The sequence below is a fragment of the Trichoplusia ni genome, chromosome 17, assembly GCF_003590095.1.
Source record: "Trichoplusia ni isolate ovarian cell line Hi5 chromosome 17, tn1, whole genome shotgun sequence".
Classification (NCBI taxonomy): Eukaryota; Metazoa; Arthropoda; class Insecta; order Lepidoptera; family Noctuidae; genus Trichoplusia; species Trichoplusia ni.
This window is the reverse complement of record NC_039494.1, coordinates 4,623,754-4,648,973: the sequence shown is the minus strand read 5'-3', so window position 1 is coordinate 4,648,973 and position 25,220 is coordinate 4,623,754. Positions and strand designations below refer to the sequence as shown.

The 25,220-nt window shown below is 35.7% G+C and overlaps 3 protein-coding genes across 4 annotated transcripts in view; all 3 read right to left on the bottom strand.

Moving 5' to 3' along the window:
* LOC113502603 (elongation of very long chain fatty acids protein 6) overlaps positions 1-2,232 on the bottom strand; it is a 49,005-nt gene extending 46,773 nt beyond the window's left edge. Inside the window, exon 1 of the mRNA XM_026884246.1 lies at positions 1,675-2,232. Coding sequence (XP_026740047.1) covers positions 1,675-1,868 — 194 coding nt within the window. The 5' untranslated portion in view covers positions 1,869-2,232. The remainder of the gene's footprint in view (positions 1-1,674) is intronic.
* Positions 2,233-2,775: 543 nt separating this feature from the next.
* LOC113502696 (vitamin K-dependent gamma-carboxylase) lies at positions 2,776-17,124 on the bottom strand. The gene is made up of 9 exons (XM_026884347.1): positions 17,052-17,124; positions 9,708-9,872; positions 9,148-9,303; positions 8,602-8,767; positions 7,783-7,968; positions 6,465-6,628; positions 5,630-6,129; positions 3,305-3,791; positions 2,776-3,189 (listed from the first exon to the last, which is right to left on the bottom strand). Exons 1-9 carry the CDS (start codon positions 17,122-17,124, stop codon positions 2,813-2,815), a joined length of 2,274 nt encoding a protein of 757 aa, XP_026740148.1. The 3' UTR covers positions 2,776-2,812.
* The window catches only part of LOC113502498 (glutamate synthase [NADH], amyloplastic), a 54,550-nt gene continuing 44,139 nt past the window's right edge, over positions 14,810-25,220 (bottom strand). For both annotated transcript variants that reach the window (XM_026884095.1, XM_026884096.1), the window contains 10 exons: positions 24,637-24,867; positions 20,490-20,755; positions 20,141-20,277; positions 19,784-19,867; positions 19,358-19,548; positions 18,739-18,945; positions 18,253-18,378; positions 17,922-18,010; positions 17,541-17,798; positions 14,810-17,272 (listed from right to left, as the gene is read on the bottom strand). In XM_026884095.1, the coding sequence (XP_026739896.1) occupies positions 17,142-17,272; positions 17,541-17,798; positions 17,922-18,010; positions 18,253-18,378; positions 18,739-18,945; positions 19,358-19,548; positions 19,784-19,867; positions 20,141-20,277; positions 20,490-20,755; positions 24,637-24,867 (1,720 nt within the window). In that variant the 3' untranslated portion in view covers positions 14,810-17,141. The remainder of the gene's footprint in view (positions 17,273-17,540; positions 17,799-17,921; positions 18,011-18,252; positions 18,379-18,738; positions 18,946-19,357; positions 19,549-19,783; positions 19,868-20,140; positions 20,278-20,489; positions 20,756-24,636; positions 24,868-25,220) is intronic.

The following is a 25,220-nucleotide window of genomic DNA, read 5'->3' as shown; positions in this document are numbered from 1 at the left end:
ATTTGCAACTCGCATTGCGTATTGTTGAGTTATTGCTACAAAACAAAAAAAAACTAACATGATAAATCTTAATTAGCATCATGACTAAAATGATCTTAGAATCAAAACAGTACCTAATGATTCATCTTCTATAGGTCTTTTGTTATACGCCATATTAATTAAGAGCAGTCTAAATTTAAACTTCCCTTAAGTTTTATATTTAAAACACAAAGACAATATTGAAATTTGAATGAGAATAAACACGATAGTCAACGGCGCGTGGACAAATACGACGCTTGACTTTTCAGCGCGTTTTCAGTACTCTATGTTGTCTTAAGATTTATTTAAACAACAATAAAATACATGGACAATTATATTATCAAGAGGTAAAGTTTGTGAGTTAGTGGCATTGTAGGGAGTAATCTCAAGGTCTACAGAATCAATTTTGTTTTTTTTATTAATAGGAAGCTTTATTATTTTCGGGGGTCATAAGCCAAAAAATACAACAAAGTGGGCAACATTACGACAATGTGTCAACTTATTATTCATGTATTGAAGGCATAAGTGACCCTGTACTATTAACATGTAATTTTAGAGAGTTGAAATTTATTTCTATTGTAGTAGCTATGTGTAGGGTAATATAATATATGTTGGAAGACTTTTTTCTAACATGTTATCGATAAAATAAAGGTAGTAAATATAACAAGTAGTTTTCTAAGCCAAAACAAACAAATGCACATAGTTAAGAAAGCGACCCAGACATACACAAACACAAAAGTAAGTAAGTTCATTAATTATATCAATTGAATGGTCAAAGCTGAACAATTTGTAAACAAATGCCAATAAAAGAAGGTCTCAGTCATAAATAAACATTAGGAATAAAACAGTTATTTTTAACCAAGTTATGTAAATAATAATATATGCCATTTGAAACGACAGTGCTTCCGTCACATTTTCATATGCAAAATGACATTAAAAGAAATAGATAATATTTATAAGAAATGTTTAATTGTAAAAAAAAAACAATGTCTAGAATAATATTTAGTTTTAAATGCAGCAATTGACAAAATATTTAGTTGACCGGCTGAATGTTTTTATACATTTATCTAATACAGATTAGACAATAGATGTTTTATTTTAATGAAAAAATATCGTACACTTTAATGTATAGCATAATGTCTCATTGTCTTCTCTTATACAATATGTAAATAGTTTATGCAACAAATTGATCTAGTTTGTGAATAGGGAAACTTATTGAGTCTACATTTTAAGCTATTCTAGATATTGCTGTATTTATATTAACTTATTTTTGAGATACATACTAGGTATCTTAAAAATAAATGCTTTTGAAGATTTTTTTTTAAATACGGTTGACAAGATAAAAATGATTTTTCTTAAAAATCAATTAATAATTAAATTTCTATCAGGCCTTTGGGGCATATTATGAAAGAAGAAGGTACAATGTATCACATCTGTGTTTTAATTATGATTCAGACATTCTAAATACGAGAAGTAATTACGATCTTATAAGAAAATGAGTAACAAAATTTAATTAAACTACTAAAGATAGCACACAACATGATTGCATGTTTTCTTATAACTCGGATTACGTTACTTCCTGCATTACGTCAAATCCACATGAGTGGGCTACTGGAACACTGAACTTGGATAAACTAAACATAGTCGTGTACATACCTGGGTCGGTTCTGCATGTAATATTGACCGCCGAAAATGAACGCCATGTACACCCCCACGTAGTAAAACGCCACAGTCCAATTTTCTGTCATCCATTTCCTATAGTTGGTATGGATAAATTCGCTTTCGAAGTCGAAAATATACGAGTAATTCGGTGTTATATCGTAAGCGTAAGCCATCACCGGAGACTCCATTTTTCAATGAGTTTATTCCGAATACCGGTCACGAGCACGAGCGTCCACAGTTCTTATACTTTCCGAAATATTACACTGATCATCACATGAGAATTTTAACCTAAAATGTATAAACAGGATACCGCTGTATCGTTATATCACAGATGACTAAATATGACAATATTACGAAGGGCGGTGAGGCGTGCTACCTTTATGACACTAATTTCAATTATGAATACGGAATGTCCTCAGTTAAACTATTTATTCACAGTGACGAGGCGTCGGCTCGAGCCCGAACTTATGTGACTCGTCACAGCGGCAAGAGGAAAAGATGAATGAACTCGTTTCACGCCACGCCGTGTGTCGCCTTCATTTTCTATTTGACAGACGAACCCGCCCGCCGCTCAACGCAGTGTTGCCAAGTTTCAAAAAATAAAATACCATTTATTTATTTCTTCCTACAACCATCATTTAGCCGTAATGGTATTTATATAAATTTATGTGCACTTTTTAATGCAATGCATTAAGTAACACCCTCAATTAACATGGAATACACACAGTTTCTGTCAGAAAAACAAAAAAAAAAGCCTGAACATGTGAACTAATTATTGTTTTTAGTAATACCGTTAAATGATATCGGCATTTGCAAAAAAAATGAGAAGGCATAATAAGAATTAGTCAATTTCAAACACAATGCTTTCCTTAGAACATTTTTAATATTCCATAAAAGTAACATCTCTTGTGCCTAGGCAACACTGTTAGCGCTGCGTTCAAATGAAAGTTATAAATATTGAAAGTTTTAAAATTATAGTCCTTTTTTTCATTTCTTATTTAACGAGTTTGATAGTTATTTGACGATTTCATAGCAATGTAAATACAAGCATAAAGCTTAACTGGCTTCTACATGAACATTCGAAGTTTGGGACTGCACCTACTTATTATTATTTAAAATAGGTATATCTGTTTTACAAACTGCATTGCTGAAAGTGAAGTATTTTAAACAAATTTCTGGCAACCAAATTAGCGAATATGATCATATTATTAAATCTTCTGGCTAACTCATTGTAAATTGGTAACTTGGGTTTTGAATAAGAAAGATCTTGTTTTGAAATAATTTCAGAGCCGTTATAAAAGTTATACATATAAAACACAGGTTTTACATCAAAATTTAATACTTTATGGAATTCGCCTGATTCGATAAGAAGCCGGTTTCCTTTATTTAGCATATACGATTGTCCTATCTTCTGTTTTGTACCTTGTGTTTCGTAGACTACTTGTCCTTCTAATACGGTTAGTGTTACATTTCTCAGTTCTATGGGTATGAACTTTTCTTGTTCGTAACCTGGAAATAAACGCACATTTAATTAAATTCTAATAAAAATGCATCGTCTCAAAATTTAATATTAATAATATTACTAGGTCTTGTCTAAATCTTTGGAGTCTATCAATAAACTAACCTGGAAAATCTGCACAGAATACAACGTCACTGTTCTCACTCCAAGAATGGACGTCATTCCTTATCTCATCCAGCTTGCTTCTCCAACCCTCTGCTCCTTCAACTAGAGGCATCAAGTATGGGACCCGTCGGAAAGGAGTCCAAGACGCCTTAAGCATGTCCGTCTTCGAGTCGAACATCCTCTGAACAAATCTGCCGTTTAACGAATACCAGATATCAAAATAAATGGAAATGTTCTTTGCTGAAGTTCTCAATGGACTATTTGACCTCTTTGGATCGAACATGGACTTCAAACACTGTGCGTATTGGTACACCATGTCTCCGTGTCTTGACCAGCGGTCGTTGGGCGTATGTTTTTGGGAGTCGATGTATATTTCCTTATTGCTGTCGTTGTCTACGGCCCTTATGACCATGTTACCGACGTCCCAAGTATGTACCATCATATCCCACGAGTAGCCATAAAGACCGTCCGTCCAGTTGTTATATCCCTATAAAATTATAACAACTAAGTACGAAAGACATTAATGGAGTTATTTTAACCTATATATAATTCAAGGCATCTTTACAAGTTTTAACAGTTTCTGGTAGGTATTAGTAAAGTTTCAGTGGCAATTTGGCAACTCTACACGACCTACACGTTATTCTGAAAATGAGAAACTTAACTACATCGGTGGTGCGTCACAAATTCAATTCAATCATTCTTTAGAAGCCAAAGTAATTGCGAAGTCTTATTGTAGATTGAAAAGATTTTTACTACTGCAGTATTTGCAATTCTAGGTCAAATCTGAGACTCTAGATTTTCATCGGGCGGGAGGACGCCCACGCGAAACGCCCACAGACTTCTTTACATTTTCTGGTCTGTTTACATTATTTTCAGGTACATAGTGTCACACCTTTTGGACAGGGTAGAAGAACCACATTAGCATGTACAAAAAGCCTATTATCCCTAAATATTAAGTGGAAATAAATACAAGTTGTTGAAGATTTTAATTTTAGCCCTTTTTCGTGGATTTCCTCATAAGAACTTGCCTTATATAAACCGTAATTGCAAAATAGGTAATACACTTTACGGTTCAGAGTCATTTTTAGTGTCGAAATTTGATAAAGCTAAATCGATAAAGTACAATTTGCAATAAAATATGTTATTTACGGTTATATTACACGTGTAACATGTAACAAAGCATTGCGCAAAATCTATTCATCCCGTCAGCGCACTAGACGACGGATTTAGACTACCCTTTGCCGCTTCCTAGTTTTAAAGATAGCTTGATAAGTTATTGGTTGAAAATGGGCTTCCTAAAGGTCACGAATGAGTAGACTGTACCCAGAATATTACTTTTGTCTTATGAGTTTACACACTACATAAGTATACAGACGTTTGAAAGCATTTTGCCAAACTATTGCCAAAAAAAAAAGATTTGAATTGTTTCAGCAATGTAGGTCAAAGACTATACCGATTTACAGCTTTTTTTTAGCTAGAACAAGTTTGGTTTTCAATTCAATACAATTGTATCTTACACTTTACTTAACAAGAGTCAGCAAATGAATAAGGACTCCGTTTGGGTCCGAAACCAGTCAGGCAATTACGATACGTTTTCAAGTGTGAATCATTGTGACGAAATTGTAATTTATATATCGTAAATACGCTTATTACCCGGTATCTACTTTAATGTACCTCGATACATATCTATTTGATGTGTATCTTCAGTGTGTAATTAATTCCACAGTCCATCAGACAGAGTTCTGTTATTAAAATGAAGGTGTGTGTTCCAATTACTTAACAGTGACGTCTATTTTATAGCAAAGTATGCTAATAAAAAATACGTCAATTATTAATCATTTTATAAACGCGAAATTACGTGTGTTTATGTTTGTTACTTCTTTACGCCACAACGGCTGGATCAATTTCGATGATTTTTTATGGAGATCGCTAAAAGCAAGGATTTGTAAAAATTGTAGTTTATGGTAGCAGTCTAGCTATATTACAGATAGGGTGCTACCATTAACTACAATTTTCCGACATCCTTAAAGGAGGGTTATGTTTACGCACTTATAAATGTACCTAAATATACAGGGACTTATAACAGAAGCATATTTTAAACCTAAGGTACGCAGTATGTATTTACTGTGTTGTATTACAAAATATGTTTTCTTTTTTTACGGAACGCAATCATTTACTTCCAGACTCAATAAATGATATTGAACGTTGAGAAACACCTAGAATCCAGAATACCAGGCATTACTGTCAATCAAAAGATGCCTCTTGACAGCATTACCTAAAAAACATGTATGTCCATGTATCAATATCAACAAAATACCATCTCACCTTTGTTATAAAATGCGAGTAAGGCAGAAAAGCTTGAACAAAAACATACAACGCAATCAAATACATTGTTCTTCGCTTTTTCTTATACTCGACATCATTAAAGTCAGTGCCTGTGTCAGTTCGTGAGTATGTCTCATTGTTTACGGGAGAATTCGTTTCTTCGAGTCCATTCTGGTCTTTTTCTTGATGTATTTCATCCTTTGGATTAAGCATTTCGTCATTAGCGTCAGTTTTCTCACCCTGATCTGTATTTGCTTCTGAATTCTTTGTTTCTTGGTTATTGCTGGATTCTTTACTGATTAGTTCAGTACTTTTGCCTTCATTTCTAAGTACAGGATGTATTGTTCGACAAATAGGAATTATTTTGCATTCCGTTACTTTCTTGTAGGTATTTTGTTTCAGTTGGGTATAACAGTAGTTTGCGAAAGAGATGATTGTTTTCGGCCAATCGAAAGGGTAAAATAAGGGCATTGTCGCTAGACAAACCCAGGGAAACATGCCTGAAACAAATTATGACATCACATATATACTTTTTCACACGTAGTCACAATTTAGTACCTTATAATGTTAATGTGTGTTGTGTTGTCTCTAGAATCTTTTTAATTTTTATCATCACCTACTTATTAACATTTTTTGTAAAAGTGACTAAACATCATTAACTTTGGATTAATAGTTTATTTTAGACAGAATGACTTTAACTAATTTACATAAAATCATTGGATAGGTAACTTCGTAAATTTGCTTATCAGATTTTATGATATCGAACGATCTCACTTAATTACCAAAAACAATGACATGAAACAAGAGCCCGGATATAAATATGAAGCTAACACACCGATCCTGAAGAGACGACTGTTCATGAAGTGGAACATGGCGCAGAACAGCATGGCGACGTGTCTGGTTCTGGACCACATCATCCAGATGGCGATCGTCAGGTCGAACAGGAAGACGAAGCAGTGCACCACCAGGTAGTCAGTCTGACCTACTGTGAGGAAGTACCTGAGAAGAATGCTTTTAAATTAATTGAAGTTGAAGAGACGAAATTGATACGAGAAAGGGGAGGCCGCCTATGCCCAGCAGTGGGAGGATAAAGGCTGTGGATGATGATGATGAAGAGATGACGTGGTTTTTTTATGGCAATTACATAACATGTATCCATTTTTAAACCATAAGGAGTTGATGTGAAATGAAATCGATTTTCTTCGGTAGCTTTAACTGGTGAATCTGCTTTTTACTTAAAAAAATTTAAATGGACAGAGTCGATAAGGCCAAAAATGCTTTAAAAAGCTTATCACTTTATTAATTTAAGTAATCAATACTCTTGTTTCCATTATACTCGTATATCGAGAGAATTTGTGATTTGGGGTTCATCTTCTTTCGTAATTATACTATAGGTACCATGCTATATGTGTCAAAATATTTTTATTATGATAATAAATAAGTGGTTAAATCGCACAACAAATATATATAAAAACAATGAGACTGACGTTCGTATACGCTAATATCTCAGATAAACATCATAATTATGATATTTGAATGAGAATAATTTACTTAATTATTCTCCAACGTTGTGTACTTCATGTCAGCCTTATTATAGAACCTAAAGTTATTACATGCACACTTTATATAGGTATTACATTTTTAGATAAAATTTTTGTTTATCATTATCCATCTTACCTCTTCTACTTCCTATCTTTTTCCGTTTTACCCTTGATAGGGCGAGAGTTTGCCAGTCCCAGTTATTGACATATTATTATTAAATTTATTTTGTACCAGAACCGCTCATTCCTTCTCTGGGCTTACCATCAACACTTATAGTGAGAGGGGCTATTGCTGCATTAGTAGAAGTGAGACGTAGTATTACAAGGTGCAGAGCGTCGTGTGGCTACGTCTTTTTCGGACACCGACAGTTCCACCAGTCTTACTGTAGGAGGTGGTTTTAAGTCATGAGGGTCTACGAATAGTACCGACAGGTCTTAAAATAATATTATTACAGTTTTGGATGCCTGAAAGCACAATACTCTGCGTGGAGAGGCGTCTTTTTACCAAACTCCTGGTCCTTTAAAAGCAATTTTTAAAGTGCCTGTACTATCTAACCTTCTTGGTCCAACCCTAACATAATACTCATATGTTCTTTAGTATCTTCCACACACCTGAAAGGCGCGAACACCCAGTGTTCACTGATATTTAGCACGGAGTACCCGGTCAGCCACTCAGCAGTTCCCTTCTTCATACCAGCCATGAAATACAGGATAAAGAACTGGTATTTCAAGAGGAAGTAGTTCCAGTAAGGTACTGATAGCTTCTTCTTCTTTGGGTCAAGGTAAGCGTCGAGTGACCTGAAAGTGAACTGAAATCTAGTTGACTATTCTTCATACGGAGATCTCTATTCTATATGCTTAGTCCATAAGCTAATCAGATAGATAAATAATAATAAATAATAAATAATAAATGCGGACAACATCACATACATTGTTCTGAACCCAAAGTAAGTTACTAAAGTACTTGTGTTATGGAATTCAGATACAACGAAGGTACCACAAACACCCAGACCCGAGACAATGTAGAAATGTGAATTTTTACATTGACCCGACCGGGGATCGAACCCGGGACCTCAAAGCTAGCGACACCTTGAAACCGGTGCGTACGCCGCTCGACCACGGAGGTCGTCTAAACGATTACTAAACATGTCAGAAAAGTACTTTTTTCGTTCATTCATTTTAAGTCTCGAGGGACGTCTCTCTGCAGTACACTTTTCTACCGTGCGTTTTACAATCGTTCATGCATTTATCTTCGTATTTTATTTATTGAATATAATTAAAAAACCTATCCAATCTGCAAATAAAACCCAAATCATACAATGAAAATAACAAATCTCAGACACGCGCCAATCGCTTTACCAACTAAGTTACCGCGTTCAGTGACTAAGAATTTGGATCTGTTCTTTGGATCGTGACATTTTTCAATCTTACCAATAGCACTCAGCTTCCGTAAAACACAGCAGCAAGGCCACCAGTCCAAACAGGTAGCTGTGGTTGTTCCAGAAGCTCTTCTCAATGAGGAACAGGTACCAGTGGCAGGCGGTGAACAAGGGGGCGGCTACGCGGTACTTGTACCCGAGCATTATGCCGAGCGCCCCTAAAATGAAATGGATTATAAAAAATACCGAATTCCAGACTTAATCTAACAGGATTTAGAACGTTGTAGGAACGAGGAGCGGTTCCCCATCCACAACACATTTTACTGGGTGACACGGTAGAACAAGAAGCTGATTAATGATTTACTTGGCAGCATAAATATTGTTGTATTTATATTGCCTATTTAATCATGGTGTTGTGGATGGGGAACCGCTCCTATCAGAATCAGAAATCAGTAAAGTGCGAAACAATACTCTCAATACTCTTCTCTTCAATCTAGTTGAATGAAATATTTTTTTACACTATACTATTTTAGCTTAGACTGAAAATGAAGACGCTTTTGAGCAGCCGTCACGCAGCATAACTCATTAGACACTTTACCGATCCACAGGGCAGCATACACGAGTGCCATATACGGCATGCCCACGGAGCTCAGAAAGGGCAACAGTGGAAAGTGGCAGACGTTGGGGTCGCCCCAGCGTTTGTTCATGATGGCGCCGCCACGCTCGTCCGGGATATCGAAGAGCATTGCTAACCCTGTAAGAAAGTTGGAGAGACTAACAAATTGTGAGGATATTGAAGTAGAAGCTTTTTAGATTTTTATAGTATCAGAAATCATTTTAGCAATACATGTGTTTCATGATTGAGTGAATATACAGGGTGTTTTTCGCATGACACATAAACTATTTTTGAAGGTTTAGGGGTTTTTGTGCTAGCTCCCAGACTTAAATTCCATAGGAAAAAAGGTTTTTGCTTAATTTTAAAATTAGATACCTAGTACAGGTTGAGATAAAAAAGAATTCAATTCAAAAGAGCTTTTAGTTAATTTTGTGTTATTCAAAATTGAATCTTTTTGTTGAAAAAATGGTCGATCTATACGCCAAGCTCCCTGTATAACTGTGGAGAGACGTGTAGTTTACCATTCAGAAACAACCACTTACCAAATAGTATCCTAGTGACAGCCAAGCTCGACGAATCCTTAAGACAGTACATATAGTCAAGCAACTTATCAAACGTCACATCTTTTAATTTAAACCCAAACTGTTCGAAAAACTTGTCATCCACCTTTTGGTAAGTATTCTTGACCTTTTCTTTGACTTTCATGGCTGAAATGATAAGATTATTCGTATTACATCATTTACATCTGAGCCAAAGAAAATACGTCAATTCCTTCATTCATTTAGTATTGTTTTGTGGATTTCAATCATCGCGCTCCTTCGTTTTGAATTCATTAGGAAACGCTAATTACCTTTGAATAAACAACTATGAGATAGGATAGAGTAGCTACCACGTGCAAATGTTGAGATCAGTAGGACGTCATGTTTTGAATTATCCCGCACTTATCAAAATTTCGGAAACAGATTCAATACCACGAAAAGAAAAAAAAAACCTTAATTGGGGCTTCAATTAAGTTTTTTATATTGTTATTAGTCAGATTGAGCTTCTGTAGCGGCTTTTTTAGTTTTTTTTTATTGTCTATATGTAGATCCTTCATTTAATACAAAAGGTCGATTCACTCTTTGAGCCCAATTCGCCTCCTACGCAATGTCCTTACAAGTTATCACAGAAATAAATATTGCAAAACATCATTAGAAAAAAACTCTGTTATGGAAGACATGTTTCATAATAAACTGAACTGACGATGGACCTCTACTAGGGATCTACAGAATCACAGACGAAGTGACTCTGATCTTTAAAATCTTCTCAGTTTATTGTATCTCAATTAAGATTAGTTTACTACGCATATGGTGTAGCATTTTCTAGAAGCTCAAAAGCCTCCGTCATCACGATTCAATAATATTTGGTTAAATGTTCAATGACACTTAACTTGAGGATATGACGTATTACCGCGTACTTACGTTATGTTTGACTTTACACTCGAGTGCTAAACTGCTTTTGAGAAGCCCGTATTGAGTAAATCCGTTTCCTATGTAATACCTATTTTTGTATTGAATCCGTAGACAGCGTCATAGGTAAATATTAGGCCTTCAATAAAACAGCATGAAAATTGAAAAAAAAAATGTGTAGACAAACAATAAAAAACTTACGGATAGGTAAGAGAATTAATAGATATTGCAAATTCAATTTACGAAGTAACAGGAAAACTACAGAAAATAAAGCTTTATAGGTATGAAATACGAAAAAAATTCAAGACGAATTTTCCAAAAAAAAATACCCAAAAACAAAGAAAACCTAATGGTATGTTGATAATACCCTACTAGATATATTTCTTCTACAAATAAAAATCGAGTTTAAAAGAAAAATGCGTATCGCTAAACGTGTAAATCTTTTTAGACATCCATTGAGTTATCACGTTTTCACCCTCCAGACGTGTGACCTGTCTGGCTTGCTTAACTTACCTACTTGTGTGTAGGTTTGTATAAATAGACCACTATATTTAAAGGTAAAGGTATTTTAAGGTAATGTTTAAAAGGTTAAAATATCTCGTCAAAGGGATTAAAGCCTCTGACACTGGGATTAGCATGTTTCAGAGTAAGAGGATTTTAGTAGTTGTTTAACTAAAAATGATTGGGTTCTCTGGTTGATTCAAAATTGATCTCATCTTAAATACACCAGATAATGGATACAATGCTTTTGTTGCTTGAAAACCTAAAACAAGACTTTGCTGTATTCAAAGAGACAACAGAAATTAAAAGGAGGAAGCATAAAAACGGAATGCCTACTTGACTTTTTCTTCGGTTCCTTAACTAGAAGTTATAGGGAAAACTCTGTTACGGAGAGTCCGGTCTAAGAGTCTTATCTGTCTTACAGTCTGTCTCCAGGCCAGACAGTTAAAATTTCATAGATGATATATTTATGTTTCGCACCGCTAAACTCTTGTTGATGGGTTACCCATGAATTATTTTGTCACCCAGCGATTTTTTATTTTAGTAATGTAAAAAACTCTCAGTGTCACAAATCCGACTCGCACTTGACCGATTTTTAATGAAATTATCTCAATGCCCGATCTATTTGCAAGTTACTTTATATAACTAGCTCGGATACTTGGTACTCACCGCAAACAAAAGTATTCACTTAAGAGAAAGCTCTCTCCATGAAATCTGAAGCCCAACTGAAGGAAAGAGGACATTTAAACATTATTATTATAACCTTAACCAACATTTTGAACACCATGCCCCAGTGAGCAGCTGATGAAGTCACATTAATTATGGGCAAGTAGACGCATGTGTGAATGTGTTCAGAAAACGTTTGCTTCATTATGGTAATCATGTCTTTAGGTAATGTGATGGGCTGACGTAAATTGTGGAACAAATATTGTTCTCTGTAGCATTACCACGAATTACCTTACCTTACCTAATATATAAAAATATCGTGTCACCTCCGAAACGGTTCGAGCGATTCTTAATAAATCAACCTACCGAATAGTATGCTGGTCTGAGAATCGGACAACACCTTTCATACTTTTTTCATTTTTCATAACCCCATTTTGTTTTTTACTCTAGAGCTCATGTATGGCAAATCAAGGTTTACTGGGTCACTTAGAAACTTACAAAGAAAAGAGTGGATAAATAACAAAATACAAAGGTATGGCACTAGGACACTACCTATATACTTAAATAGTACGATGTACGGTACCACCACGCCAAACTGAGTCCGGGTAAAGATGGAAAGTCTTTGTGTATGTGACTTGATTTTTTCTGAAATCCTCTGTGAAACAAGGATTAAATTCCTTATTCCGGGTATCGTTCATTATAACGTTTGCATATTGTTCCTGTTTGGAAATCTAGGAAGTATGATAATGTAATAATTTCAAAAAAGAAAAAAAAAAGAGTCATCATCATAACATAACACATCTGAAGCACTCTTGATTGACCTTCATCTAAGAACGAAGTGTCAGTACCTAGTAAAAACAAGATACAATCGTATACGCGGAATCGTAGCTGAGCTGTAACAAAACTATTTGGGTAGCGTAGCAAAAAAAGCCTATTAAGACCTTAAAGATTACTAGACTTTTTCGTTTGGCATTTCGAAACGATTTATAAGGAGGTACACTTAAGTTGGTTTAACTGAAGGTCAAGGTTCTAGTCTAGACATTTAGCAGGTAAACTAATCCAGATAATCTTAAAAGTAATTTTTGCAAAAATATAGGTCATTCAGATCAGCATGTAGCTACAGGGCTGAAGACATCACCTTTATATCAATTGATGATGAGATTAATATGTTTCAGATTTAAGAAGGTAGGCGTTAGTGATTTGAATAGCAGAGTGGACAAGACTAAGCTATTAAAATAAAAAAAAACAGCTGACTGCTTTCAGGATGCATTAGTACCTAATGTAATACGAAACCGGTCAAGTGCGAGTCGGACTGGTGACACTGAGCGCTCCGCATTCGCTTCTCGATAGATATTTATTTTTTGAATTAATTTAATTATTAATTAATTTAATTAATTCAAGTAATAAAATCAAGCAATTATTAATTAATTCAAGGGTTTAGAGCGCCATCATTGTAGCCACTGTCGTGTACGTACCTAGGTACAAATAATTTGATGACAAGTCCAATTAATGATCCTTCTCCAATTAATAAGACCGCAGCAATTATTAAAGGAACGAAGTACATTTTTGAAATACTTATTTATACTCGATAATATACTTACTATGTGTATGTATATTGGTTTTTAGTTTTTTACCATCATTGCATCATCATGATGATGCATAAGAAAATATTTTTCTGTTGTTTATGACACCCTTGAGGATCGTGAGAAGTTGCTTCAAACTGCACAGATAGGCGAGTTGTCGAGTCACGACGCCCAACCCTTTGAGCGCGACGGTTCGCGGGTTCGATCCCCGCGTTAGATAAGCATTTGTGTTATCAAGAAATGCTAGACCAGAGTCTGATGCCTTTGTGAATGTGACTTGAATGTTTGTTAAGCCCTGTGATACAAGATTAAAATTCCTTAGTCGTTTAAGAAAAAAAAACCAAGATACATTGTTTTTTTTACTACTAATAATACAAGAAATGCTAATTTGTTTTAAAACAGATTTCTGTTATAATTAAATTTCATGTACAGATTTCGAACGGGTCAGGTAAATAAAAGAAAAAACATTATTTGCTGAAATATTTATTCGTCCATTACATTCGTATTCGTTACTGGGTACCCCTCCTAATAGACATATATTATTGTCAATCATAAGTTACATCACACTCCGTGTTAACAAACAACTAACATCTAACACTAATTTCAATTGTTTCAACATTTATCTAAATACAAGTGTTCGAATATAACCCTCGGAAATTACGCACAGCGCCATCTTTTGGTGGTGGACCGCAACATCAAATTTTAAATTAACAATGTCCGTTTTACAGTTAATATGAAATATTTTTAAAAACGTAAAAACAGTTGTTTTGTCAGTGAGTCTATGTCGCAAAGACGGGCACGGCCCAGTAATTTTGCTGAACATCAATGAAACCACAGCCACAGGCGGCTAACAATATTCCAAGGGTTAATTCTGTGACACTTTAAACATTGAATATGTTTCGTAAGATATACAAGCGAGTGTTTAGTCTCAGGGCAAGGGTAATTGACGCTGTTTTTCGTATAATATATTTGAAAGTATTTTTATTTTCTAGTGACAATGTTTTGCAGTCCTAATTATACACCTTATTGGCACATGTGACACTAAGAGCAGGCTATGAAGGTGATGAAAAAAAAATCGTGCCATCAGCTTTTGTTTCAAGAGATATTTTTTAACATAAAAAGGATATTGTACGGTTTGTAGAAACACAATAATTTATCTCTTTTTGAGACTTAGGAATGCTAGGTACGATACATGTATTTTTGAAGATGATAAGTCAATTTTGTAACATTACGCGAATATGCCTCTAAAAGCCTTGAAGAGTAAAAAGCTCTGCCGAGCCCTTGCTGCCGGAGCTGTGTTGGCCGAGGCAGGATAAATGAAGCGACACTATTGGTGTTTTATAAACATATATCTGTTGGAAACGCAACCTAAAGAGTAGGTTGGTATGATGTATGTTTGCGCTTTCGTATTTTTTTTAAGGCAAAATAAGAAAAAAAAAACAAAAATAAAATAAAATGTTTATTCCAAATAAAATCAAATTAACAAACATTGAAATAATAATTTATATATTTTTGTGAATCTTAACATGACTTGATGAGAATTTTTGATTGTATACTACAAATACATTATGTTGGTTAACTCATAAATTAATGTTATATAACTTATTGCTAATAACACGTTTTTACAATGTGTAAATAAATATATAGAACCGTCTCTTCAGTTTAATAAGCATACTTGAAGTATAATGTAACTATTGTTTGGTACGAAAATCACGTAAATTCATGTTTATTTTTAAAGATCTATGACTATAATTGTTGAAATAAAAACAAATATTTCTATCTTAGTGATAAATAAAGACTTGTTTTCGTAATAGAAGTATACCATTGTCTTTTTAAGATGACCCTACTAGTTATAAACTTAAACAATTTAATAACATACTTCATTACAGTCACTTAACTGTCCACCTTTAAGACTCGTGTGGAAGCGAGACAGAGCACCACACAATGTGTAGTGGCATCTCGCTCACACACAAGTCTTACTAACAGCGCATGGACACTGAAGAGACACAAACTTATACGATTACGTAGGAACTTCCCTCTCACAAAAACATTTCGTTCGCAATTTCGTTAAAATCAATCTCAGTACTGTAACTTACATCACAGTTTGAACTAAATATATTTTACAATTAACATATTATAATGTATCTGTGCTTGATAAAACTATTTGTTTAGTACCTATTTCATAATACATCGTATTATAGTACAGTAGTTAAAGAATGCGAGGTTTTTGCTACAAACAATTTTGGACTTGATTGTCCCGTTACCAATGGAGAGATGTGTACACTGACAAACAAAAGTGATTTCTAAGTGTTAAATATAGCTATTATCATAAATAAATGCTGTAGGTTTTTTACAATGATTGTTTTTTTTATAAGTTTTTATAACATATTATACATTTACAAAACAATGAATACATTATTATTAATATAATAATTTATATACGTAAGAGCTACACAAAAACGATGTTATGAATTGTTAATTGAAACCTTTAAATTAACTTTGTGTAGTACTTTTTTGTAGGTAGAGGATTAAATGGACATGTTACTCTCACGTTTTTCACAAATTATTTATAATTAATATAAATTTTACAAAAAATACTGACTACACGTCATACAATCTTAAACAATTTAATATTAAAAAGATATAAATATAACCAACAATGTATCGATATTTATATGACACGAGAGATCACTATCCGTTAAATAAATTATAATTTTAAAACAATCGACGAACGTACCATTAGTGACGTCATTTTCGAATTTGACGTCAGTCAACTTCAGATGTCAACATCAAAACAAACGTCTCTGTTATGATGTTTGAAATGATATTTGGCGCGGGATATGATAAATTAGTGAAAATCTTTTCTAAAACGTAAAATCGACCAAAAAGTCTAAAAAACGGAATGTGATTACACATAAAACGATTATATCAAACTGTATTGTATAGTATCTTAAAGTAAAATTAAGATCTCATTGTATTCGACCATGTTTTATACGTCACGTAACATAATACAGAAATTACAGATAATGGGAACCATTAACTTGCCCTATTATAATTTATTGTGGTCATGTCAAAGATACTAAAAAAACTGTATGTGAATTTTTATATTTCCTTTTTTTTTGTATTCATTTTAATGGAGAAGATATAGCTTAAACATTATTGTCGTATATTTCAAAGTGTATATTAAGAAATAAATTATTAAATTGTTAACATTCAATTAAAAATACGACTGTACATTGTTGATTCATGAAACATGGTATAACTTTAGAAATAATGTTTATTTTATGTAAATAACTTTGTTTTTTGTAATTTATAGTTTGTGTTGATATAAATAGAGATCTATTTTGTTAAGCCGGTCTATCGAAGCGTCTATACAACGGCCCTAATCTCGCTCTAATTCTAAGACGTAATAATTTGTTTTAATTGTGAATGTGATTCGAAGCGACTGTAGGCTTAAAACATTAGGAATTAGTACACAGGTTTGGCCTGGATGTCTTCTTTGTAAAATGATTTTTTGGTGAAGCTTTCAATCCTACAGCCGCGGAATCGTCACAAAATCGGACGCGAATACATAGCGACGTATCAATAGTCACATAAACTTGTGCTAACCTATAACTATACACAATGAGACATGATCGGAACTGACTGTCTTTACTTTAAGGTTCATTACACCGGCTAAGACTGTAACCGGGTTTCCTCTGGTTGTGTTGTTTGTCGACCATCATAGCCCATTGTGTGTAGCAGTAATACATGGGCGCCATTTTTTCTACGTATGTGTTCAGTGGTCGTAGATGACTCCGCCGGGTCCCGGGAGGGTCGACTTGCCAGAGAGGAAGATGTCGACCGCTCGGGCAGCCTGCCGACCTTCTGATATTGCCCATACTACTAGAGATTGGCCGCGGCGACAATCTGAGGAAATAAATATGTTTTAGTAAAGTGTGTCTAAAAATAAACTTCAATTCACTTCAATGAGCACGTATCATGAAATTGGTGTTTTGTACCACGAAGCCTCGGTTTATTTTCAAAGCTATTAGTAAATCACCCATCGAACCTGTCACTACCATAAACGTGCAAATTTTAAAAGGAAATAGTGTTTTATGTTGATCTTTTCGTACTTAGCATATTAGTCAAAGAAGTTCGTTTTTGACATGATTGAATGAAATAGTTAAAGAGTTACCTCCAGCAGCGAATACATTGTTGACAGGGGTCTTGTAGATATTGGTCTTATCGGTCTCGACGTTGCTGCGCGCGTCCAGCGGCAGGTCGAGCTGGTTGGCCACGTATCGCTCGGGGCCCAGGAAGCCCATGGCCAGCAGCACGAGGTCCGCCTTGTACACCTTGTCAGTCCCGGGCACCTCCTTCATCTCCCAGCGCCCGCCGGCGCCGCGAGTCCATTCTACTTCTACTGCTGATACGCCGCAGACGTTGCCTTCGCCTAATATATAAAAAAAATAAGGATGTACTCATCGCCTGTTCCGCTAAGCCATAACTATTGAACAGATTATGATGAATTTTGGTTCACAGATAGTCTAGAGTTAGTGTAGGTGTACAAACTTACCATCATCCAAGAACTCCTTGGTGAGTGTGGAGAACTTCCTGGGGTCACTGCCGAACTTAACTTTCACTTCCTCGTGACCGTAGTCCACCCTGTGGAGATTTATTATAATTTCTTTATTGAAGATCAAAAGGAAAAATATCGATAAGACGACTTATTATAATGAGCATGGCTTAAGACAGGACAGGACATGGGTAAGACATGCCTATGTTGGTTTCATGTAGTATATCAAGGAAAGATTAAGGGTTGTTCAACATTCTCTTGTATACAACGCGGTTAAAGTCATTTGACTTTTCTGTTCGATAAATATAGACAGCTAACAAATTTGTCTCACCTGAACACTCGCGGCCACTGCGGCCAGGGGTTGTCTTGTCCCCTAGTCTTTTTAGGCTCTGGCAAGATTTCGAATGTTGTGATGCTCTTCGCGCCTTGACGGAGAGATGTAGCTATGCAGTCGCACCTAATAAACATTGGATTGATATATATTAATGCTGTACTTAAAGTACTTTATTTGTAGTTTTCTAGTCATTTTTACAGTACAAATCTCATTGCTAGATTTTTTTTTTAAAACGACTCCCGCTTTAAGGATTTAATCTTTGTGTTGCGGGGGGTTTCACAAATATTCATGCCAAATTCACAAATGCACCCAATTGGGATACCTCCATTGTAAATGTAGATATTATTAAACTTGCCGTACAGGGAGGTTGAAAATATTAATAATAATTCTTCTGTTTACTTTTCGTGATCAGTATCTTTCGGTATTATACAGCAAGCAAGAGTTACAATAGGGGACTTAATAAGCTGAGAAATACGTAATTACCCGGTGTCCCCGCCGCCGATGACGAGCACGTCCTTGTCCTTGGCGGAGAGGTCGGCGGCGGCGGCGCGCGGCGTGCCGGCGCCGGCCTGCTTCTGCTGCCACGTCTGCAGGAACTCCATCGCGAAGTGGATGCCGCCCAGCTGCCGCCCCGCCAGCGGCAGGTCGCGCGGCCACGTCGCGCCCATGCACAGGACTAGCGCGTTGTATCTGCACGGGGACAGATTGGTTACAACTCTGGGAACTTGCTTTGGATTTGATTTAGCGTTTAGGTGGAGACAAATTATTATAACTTCTCTCAATGTACTACTTGAAATGTGCCTGGTTCGTTCTTGAGATATAGGCACCTACACATTTCAGAGACTAAATTGTAAATTTTATTTACTTGATTACAGAATATAGGCTAAATGGAAAGCTGAACTTTAAAGCTGATACTTAGCGGCGAAGTAGAATACACCTTTAAACAGGTTATCTACCAAAAACGCTATGTAAAGAATTAACAAAAACAACGTAAAAAAACAAACACCACACTGATCAAAATTTTGCCCTCGGTTGATTTTGTATAACAGAATATAGAATTAAAGAACATCACTCATAAAATAATCAGTTTATTAGTACTTACTCGTTAGCCAAATCGCTAGCAGAGATGTCCCTGCCAACATCGACGTTGCACTTGAAGGAGATCCCCTCGGCGGTGAGCAGCTTGATGCGCCGCGCGACCACCTCCTTGCTGAGCTTCATGGTGGGGATACCGTACTGCAGCAGGCCGCCCGGGCGGTCGTTACGCTCGAATACTGTCACTGTGTAGCCCGCCTAAGTACACAAGATGGTATTATTTTTTTAAGTCATTTTATACGGTAATAGTATTTTTAGGAGAGTTATTTATCAGAGCTTCTAGATCTCGCTAATGCGCCAGAGTAGGTCAATCTAGCGAGGTAGCACAAGTTAGCGTCTCTAATTAAATCTTACCAAGAAGCTGTAATATCCTTAAGTCAATAATATTGGTTAACTTTATGCGATGTTATTTATAGAAGACCGAGCATAGTACCTTGTTCAGCTGATGGGCACAGGCAAGTCCGGCGGGACCAGAGCCCACGATAGCTACCGTCTTTCCGTTCCTATTTGTTGGAATCTGTAAACAAAATAATGATAGTCATTATTATGGTTTTCGTTGGCTAGACGTTTGCGGTTTCTAGAACACTGCAGATCCTTTCAGAAACAGGAGACACGTAGTTGAAAAACATTTTTTAGAAATTCATTATTAATTCGAGTGTCTACTTTCAAGCTTTTCAATATTCTTAAGTCTACTTTTTTTTAAATATTTTGCAAACATTACTTGTTCATTAATCATTTCGTCTTTATTAAGCCGTAAGATATAATATGAAGGTGTATACTGTATACGTACGTTGGGCTGTATCCAGCCGCTCTCGAAGGCGTGGTCGATGATGGCGCACTCGATGTTCTTGATGGTGACGGGCGGCTCCGAGATGCCCAACACACACGCGCCCTCGCACGGGGCCGGACACACGCGGCCCGTGAACTCTGCGCAACGATTGTTATGATTCGATTATACTGTTATTGATATTGAATTCATTGTTGCATGATGGTTTGGATTTCTATTAAGGAGATTTCGAGGGTTTGCTACTGGGACTGCTATAGGGAACTTTCTATTTTATAATAAAATTATACTATTATTAATAAGATGAATTATTCATCGATGATAGTAAAATGAAATGTTATATGGTATATGTTACCGGGGAAGTTGTTGGTCTGCAGCAGCTGGCGCAGCGCCTGCGGCCAGTCGGCGCGGTAGATGAGGTCGTTCCACTTGGGGATGATGTTCCCGAGCGGGCAGCCGTGCGCGGCCTGGCAGAAGGGCACGCCGCAGTCCATGCAGCGCGCCGCCTGCGCGCGCAGCCCGCGCCGCACGCCCGCGCTGTTGTAGATCTCGTCCCAGTCGCGCATGCGCTTCTCCGCCGGCCGGTACACCATGCTCTCGCGCGGGTACTTCATGAAGCCCCTGGCACACACACATCACAGGTATGTAAAAGATGATTACCATTCCCGTTTCTTGTCCATAATTTAAATTTTTGCCAAACCAGTACCATCAAAACTATAATGCTATAAATTTAGTTCAGCTCGCATGTAACTAAATGCATCGAACATAAAATAATCTACAGTAACATAATTCAAAGTAATTCAGTATTAAAAATATACAAATACTAATTATTCTTCGCCATCACTTAAATCAAAGATTTTAACTTTAGACCATATGACCCATTAATATACAGCCTACAAATGTATATCTTGAAAAATGAGTACTAAAAACAAATAAAATTATAATACTTTTGACGCTTCACATTAAGAGGCCGGTGTAAGCAGCGCGCAACTGCAATTCGACGCGAGCCAAAAATCCGACGAAACATTGCTATCTCTATCGGACTTCTCGCGGCGCAGCGCGTAGCTGTGTGCGTGCGTGTAGTACGTTTGTAGCGAGTCATTCATAATGACTGAAAACCACTGCATTGTACTAATTTTGTTCAGTAAATGCTTTATTTTTGTTATTTAATTTTCGGAACCGTTGGTGAACACAAAAACCAGTAATGCTTTTTTTGGAAATTATTGTACGATGGCTATATCAGAAGATTTAATGATATTAGGTATCTTAAATCTAAAAATCTAATAAAATAAAACATGAACGAAAACTTTTCAATACAAACGTAATACCAAAAGACGGTATTTATTTATCTAGGTTCCTATTAAACTTTTAGTTTAAAACGTTCACTATTACGAAATGCCAGCGAATTGCATTTCGTATATTTTAACACCGCTAACAGCATGTTTTCAACTTATTTTTTCTGTAATTTAATTCTTAATATTAATAATCTTAATATCATTTTAATAGGAACATAGATTATATAGTCTAGTTGCAGATTATCAAAAAATATTAGCGCTCTCGCATGTCTCACCAAAGAAAGATAGGTATACCAACATACCGTAACGCACGCATATTCACTTTATTCAAAACTAGCTGTCGCCCGCGACTTCGTCCGCGTGGTTAGAAGATATAAGTTATAATTTATACCCGCACTATTTTTTTTCCACATTTTCCATTGTATCTTCGCTCCTATTAGTCGCAGTGTGATGATAAACTAAATACTTTTGAATTTGGACAAGCAGTTCCTGAGATTAGCGCGTTCAAACAAACAAACAAACTCTTCAGCTTTATATATTAGTACATATAGAAGTATAGATAACATTTATGAGCTTAAAAAAGCTTATGAGGATAAAAAATACATATATTTTGCTAATATAAAGCGCCTTCTCGTTTATAACCACAACAATATCATAACGGGCCGTGCAGCAGAAATCGTAATATTTTAATTTCGTTATAACTTCAGAACCAAACGTCCAATTTTAATTATTCAAAATATTATCTACATTAACTGTACATAGTGATGAAATAATTAATTTTGATAAGGATTAATAGCACGAGTAAAATAAACGCGTTTAAATGTAGAACAAAAAAAATCAAGATTTTCCAATAAAAAAATGGTTATTGTCACCTCACTCGACATAGATAGGTATAGTGTGTCGCGAACTTTTTTGTAGATATTTATAAGATCTACAATTACTTAGAACAGTTTATGGTTCTATCTTTAACAGTTTAGGCAGGGTACCCAAAATAAGTAACTTCGACGACCTCCGTGGTCGAGTGGCGTACGCACCGGTGTCAAGGTGTCGCTAGCTCTGAGGTCCCGGGTTCGATCCCCGGTCGGGTCAATGTAAAAATTCTTATTTATACATTGTCTCGGGTCTGGGTGTTTGTGGTACCTTCGTTGTATCTGAATTGCATAACACAAGTGCTCTAGCAACTTACTTTGGGTTCAGAAGAATGTATGTGATGTTGTCCGCATTTATTATTATTATTATTTTTGGTTGATTTTTTACACCTTGTGTCCGAGTCCGAGTATGTTTTCGTTATGAAACTTATTTTTTGGTACCTAATAGGTAACAAATATTACGTAAGTAATCCAACCCAAGTTTCATTTTTTTTGCAATAAGAAAGAGTGCCTATTTTTTCACACTATGCCATTTTTGCATTAAATCTTTTTCCAAATATTTCACTCCCACCACATCCATGTATCGGCTAGAGGCCTCCGTCGATTCCGTCGTAACTCGCCTATACCTACGCGATAATCACCTACAGCGAGCGACAACTGTTACCAAGTTCCGTTTAAAATTTTAAAGTAGGTATGCTAGAGGCGGTTTATTTAAATATTATGTTAAACAGTACATACATTAAGGTTAGGTAATATTTCGTAAGTAAATAGTTAGTTAATAAAAAATATATTTATTACTAGCTTTTCGCCCGCGGCTTCGTCCGCGTCGATGTCGGTTATATCGCGTTTCCAAGAAAGAAAACTCTTCAAAAGTCCGGGATAAAACTATCCTATGTTCTTTCTCAAGGTCAACTCTATCTCTGTACCAAATTTCATTAAAATCAGTTCGGTGGTTTAGACGTGAAAGCGTAACAGACAGACAGACAGAGTTACTTTCGCATTTATAATATTAGGTATAGTAGGGATTAAAACGTTTTTTTTTAAATACCTACCTTGTTAAAATTTTACTTTGCTTGTAGGTACGTACTACGTAGTAGGTACTGTGCCAAATTTCATTAAAATCAGTTCTTCGTCTTCTTAAAGTGCTTACAGATATAAAATATTTTTTTTCTTTCTTTTTTGATAAAAACTATAAAAAGCTACTCCCGCACTAAGGAATTTAATCCATGTGTTGCGGGGCTTTCACAAACATACAATTCACATGCACAAAGACACTTAGCCTCAGAACAAGCATTCGTGAATCACACAAACGCTTGTCCTACACGGGGATCGAACCCGCGACACGTCGCGCCCAGGTGTTTAGGCGGGATAACCTCAACCGCTCGGCTATACGTGTAGTCAAATTGAATGAAAGTGTCAAAAAACCTTGACAAATATATTTTTTTGCTATTTAGACTTGAAACCATAATTACAAATTCAAATGCTACAACAAATACATTATAACACTCAAATTTAAAGTAAAGGAGAAATCCAATTAACATTGACAGAGTAGGTATTAATCTAGGCGCGTTATACCAGAGTAAAGCAGACAAAAAGTAAACAAAACCTATGTGCTCGCCCTCGCTCTACCCCGTCCAAATTATTAAATTTATTTAACTATTAATTTTAATTATCACTTATTACGTCGTCGTCAAAAATGAATACTTTATTTAACTATAAACAACAAAACAATCTTTTACATCGGTAAACTACCTAATAGTTATAATGTCGAACCCAACGCCAGCGCATGCCACGAGCAGTGCGTACACGCACTCAAACATAGCGTGTCGGGCGTTGGTGAGACATGCGACAGCGATAATATGGTTCCAGATTTGTGATAAATTTGGTTGTGTTCCGTAATACCAAAAATTATGAATGAAAACTTATTATATGTCCACTTTTTTTTTGATAAATTGCAACTAGACTATATAATCTGTGTTCCTATTAAAAGGATATTAAGAATATTAATGTTTTAAGTACAGAAATATTAAGTTCAAAACATGCTGTTAGCGGTGTTAAAATATACGAAATGCAATTCGCTCGCATTTCGTAAATAGTGAATGTTTTAAACTAAAAGTTTAATAGGAACCTAGATAAATACCGTCTGTATCCGAATAACATAACTTTAAGTCGGTGATATGTTCGTAGCGACAATGATTTTGGTATTACGTTTGTATGGAAAAGTATTCGTTCACCGCACCCTTAATGCCTCTGGCAACAACACAAAATCGGAAAGCAAACCCAACTGATAGCACCATAACGGATCCACACACAGCACCTACGTCTAAAAACAACATACCTAGTCTTATCTAGAATTTTCTCCAAGTTCTTGGTCTCCAGTTCCACATCTCTGACTGTTTCCTCAATATCCAGTACACCGTTCTCCTTGCCGTTGCTCTCAACCTTGGCCTGAGAAGGCTGCTTGGCCGCCATAGTCTTCAGAGCGCGCTGGTACTCATACGGGAACACCTTGACGAACTTCTTAGCTGGTTCAGGCCAAGTTTTAAGGAATTCTTCGGCGATTATTGAGCTGCAAAAAATATTAATGTGTATTATAAACGATGTATAAGAAAAAATATCATGGAGTTGGGAGAAAATTGATTACTATTTGTCTAGGGTCTACCAAAAATCTCGATCCTCATATTTCGTTTTTTTTAATAAATCATAAAAAAACCTAAGAAAATGATGAAAAATATCTGATCTGAGAGAGAATTATAAATATTTTAGTCTGCAGTTATTAAACGTTTTTTCTTCTTTTCTTTACGAGCCGAATAACACAAAAGAGAAAAATAAAAAATACACAAAGTTCCCCATTAAGAATCAAGCTTTTTTTTTTAAGAACTATGTCGCCTAGCGACATCCCTAATATTTATTTGTAAAACA

Excerpts from the sequence above, each read along its gene's own strand:
- LOC113502696 (XM_026884347.1), bottom strand. The coding sequence starts at position 17,124 with ATGGCGCCCATGTATTACTGCTACACACAATGGGCTATGATGGTCGAC. Across the intron at positions 9,873-17,051 it reads ACACAACCAGAGGAAACCCG|CCATGAAAGTCAAAGAAAAG; the intron begins GTTACAGTCTTA and ends TTATCATTTCAG. Across the intron at positions 7,969-8,601 it reads ACGGAAGCTGAGTGCTATTG|GTCACTCGACGCTTACCTTG; the intron begins GTAAGATTGAAA and ends GTTCACTTTCAG.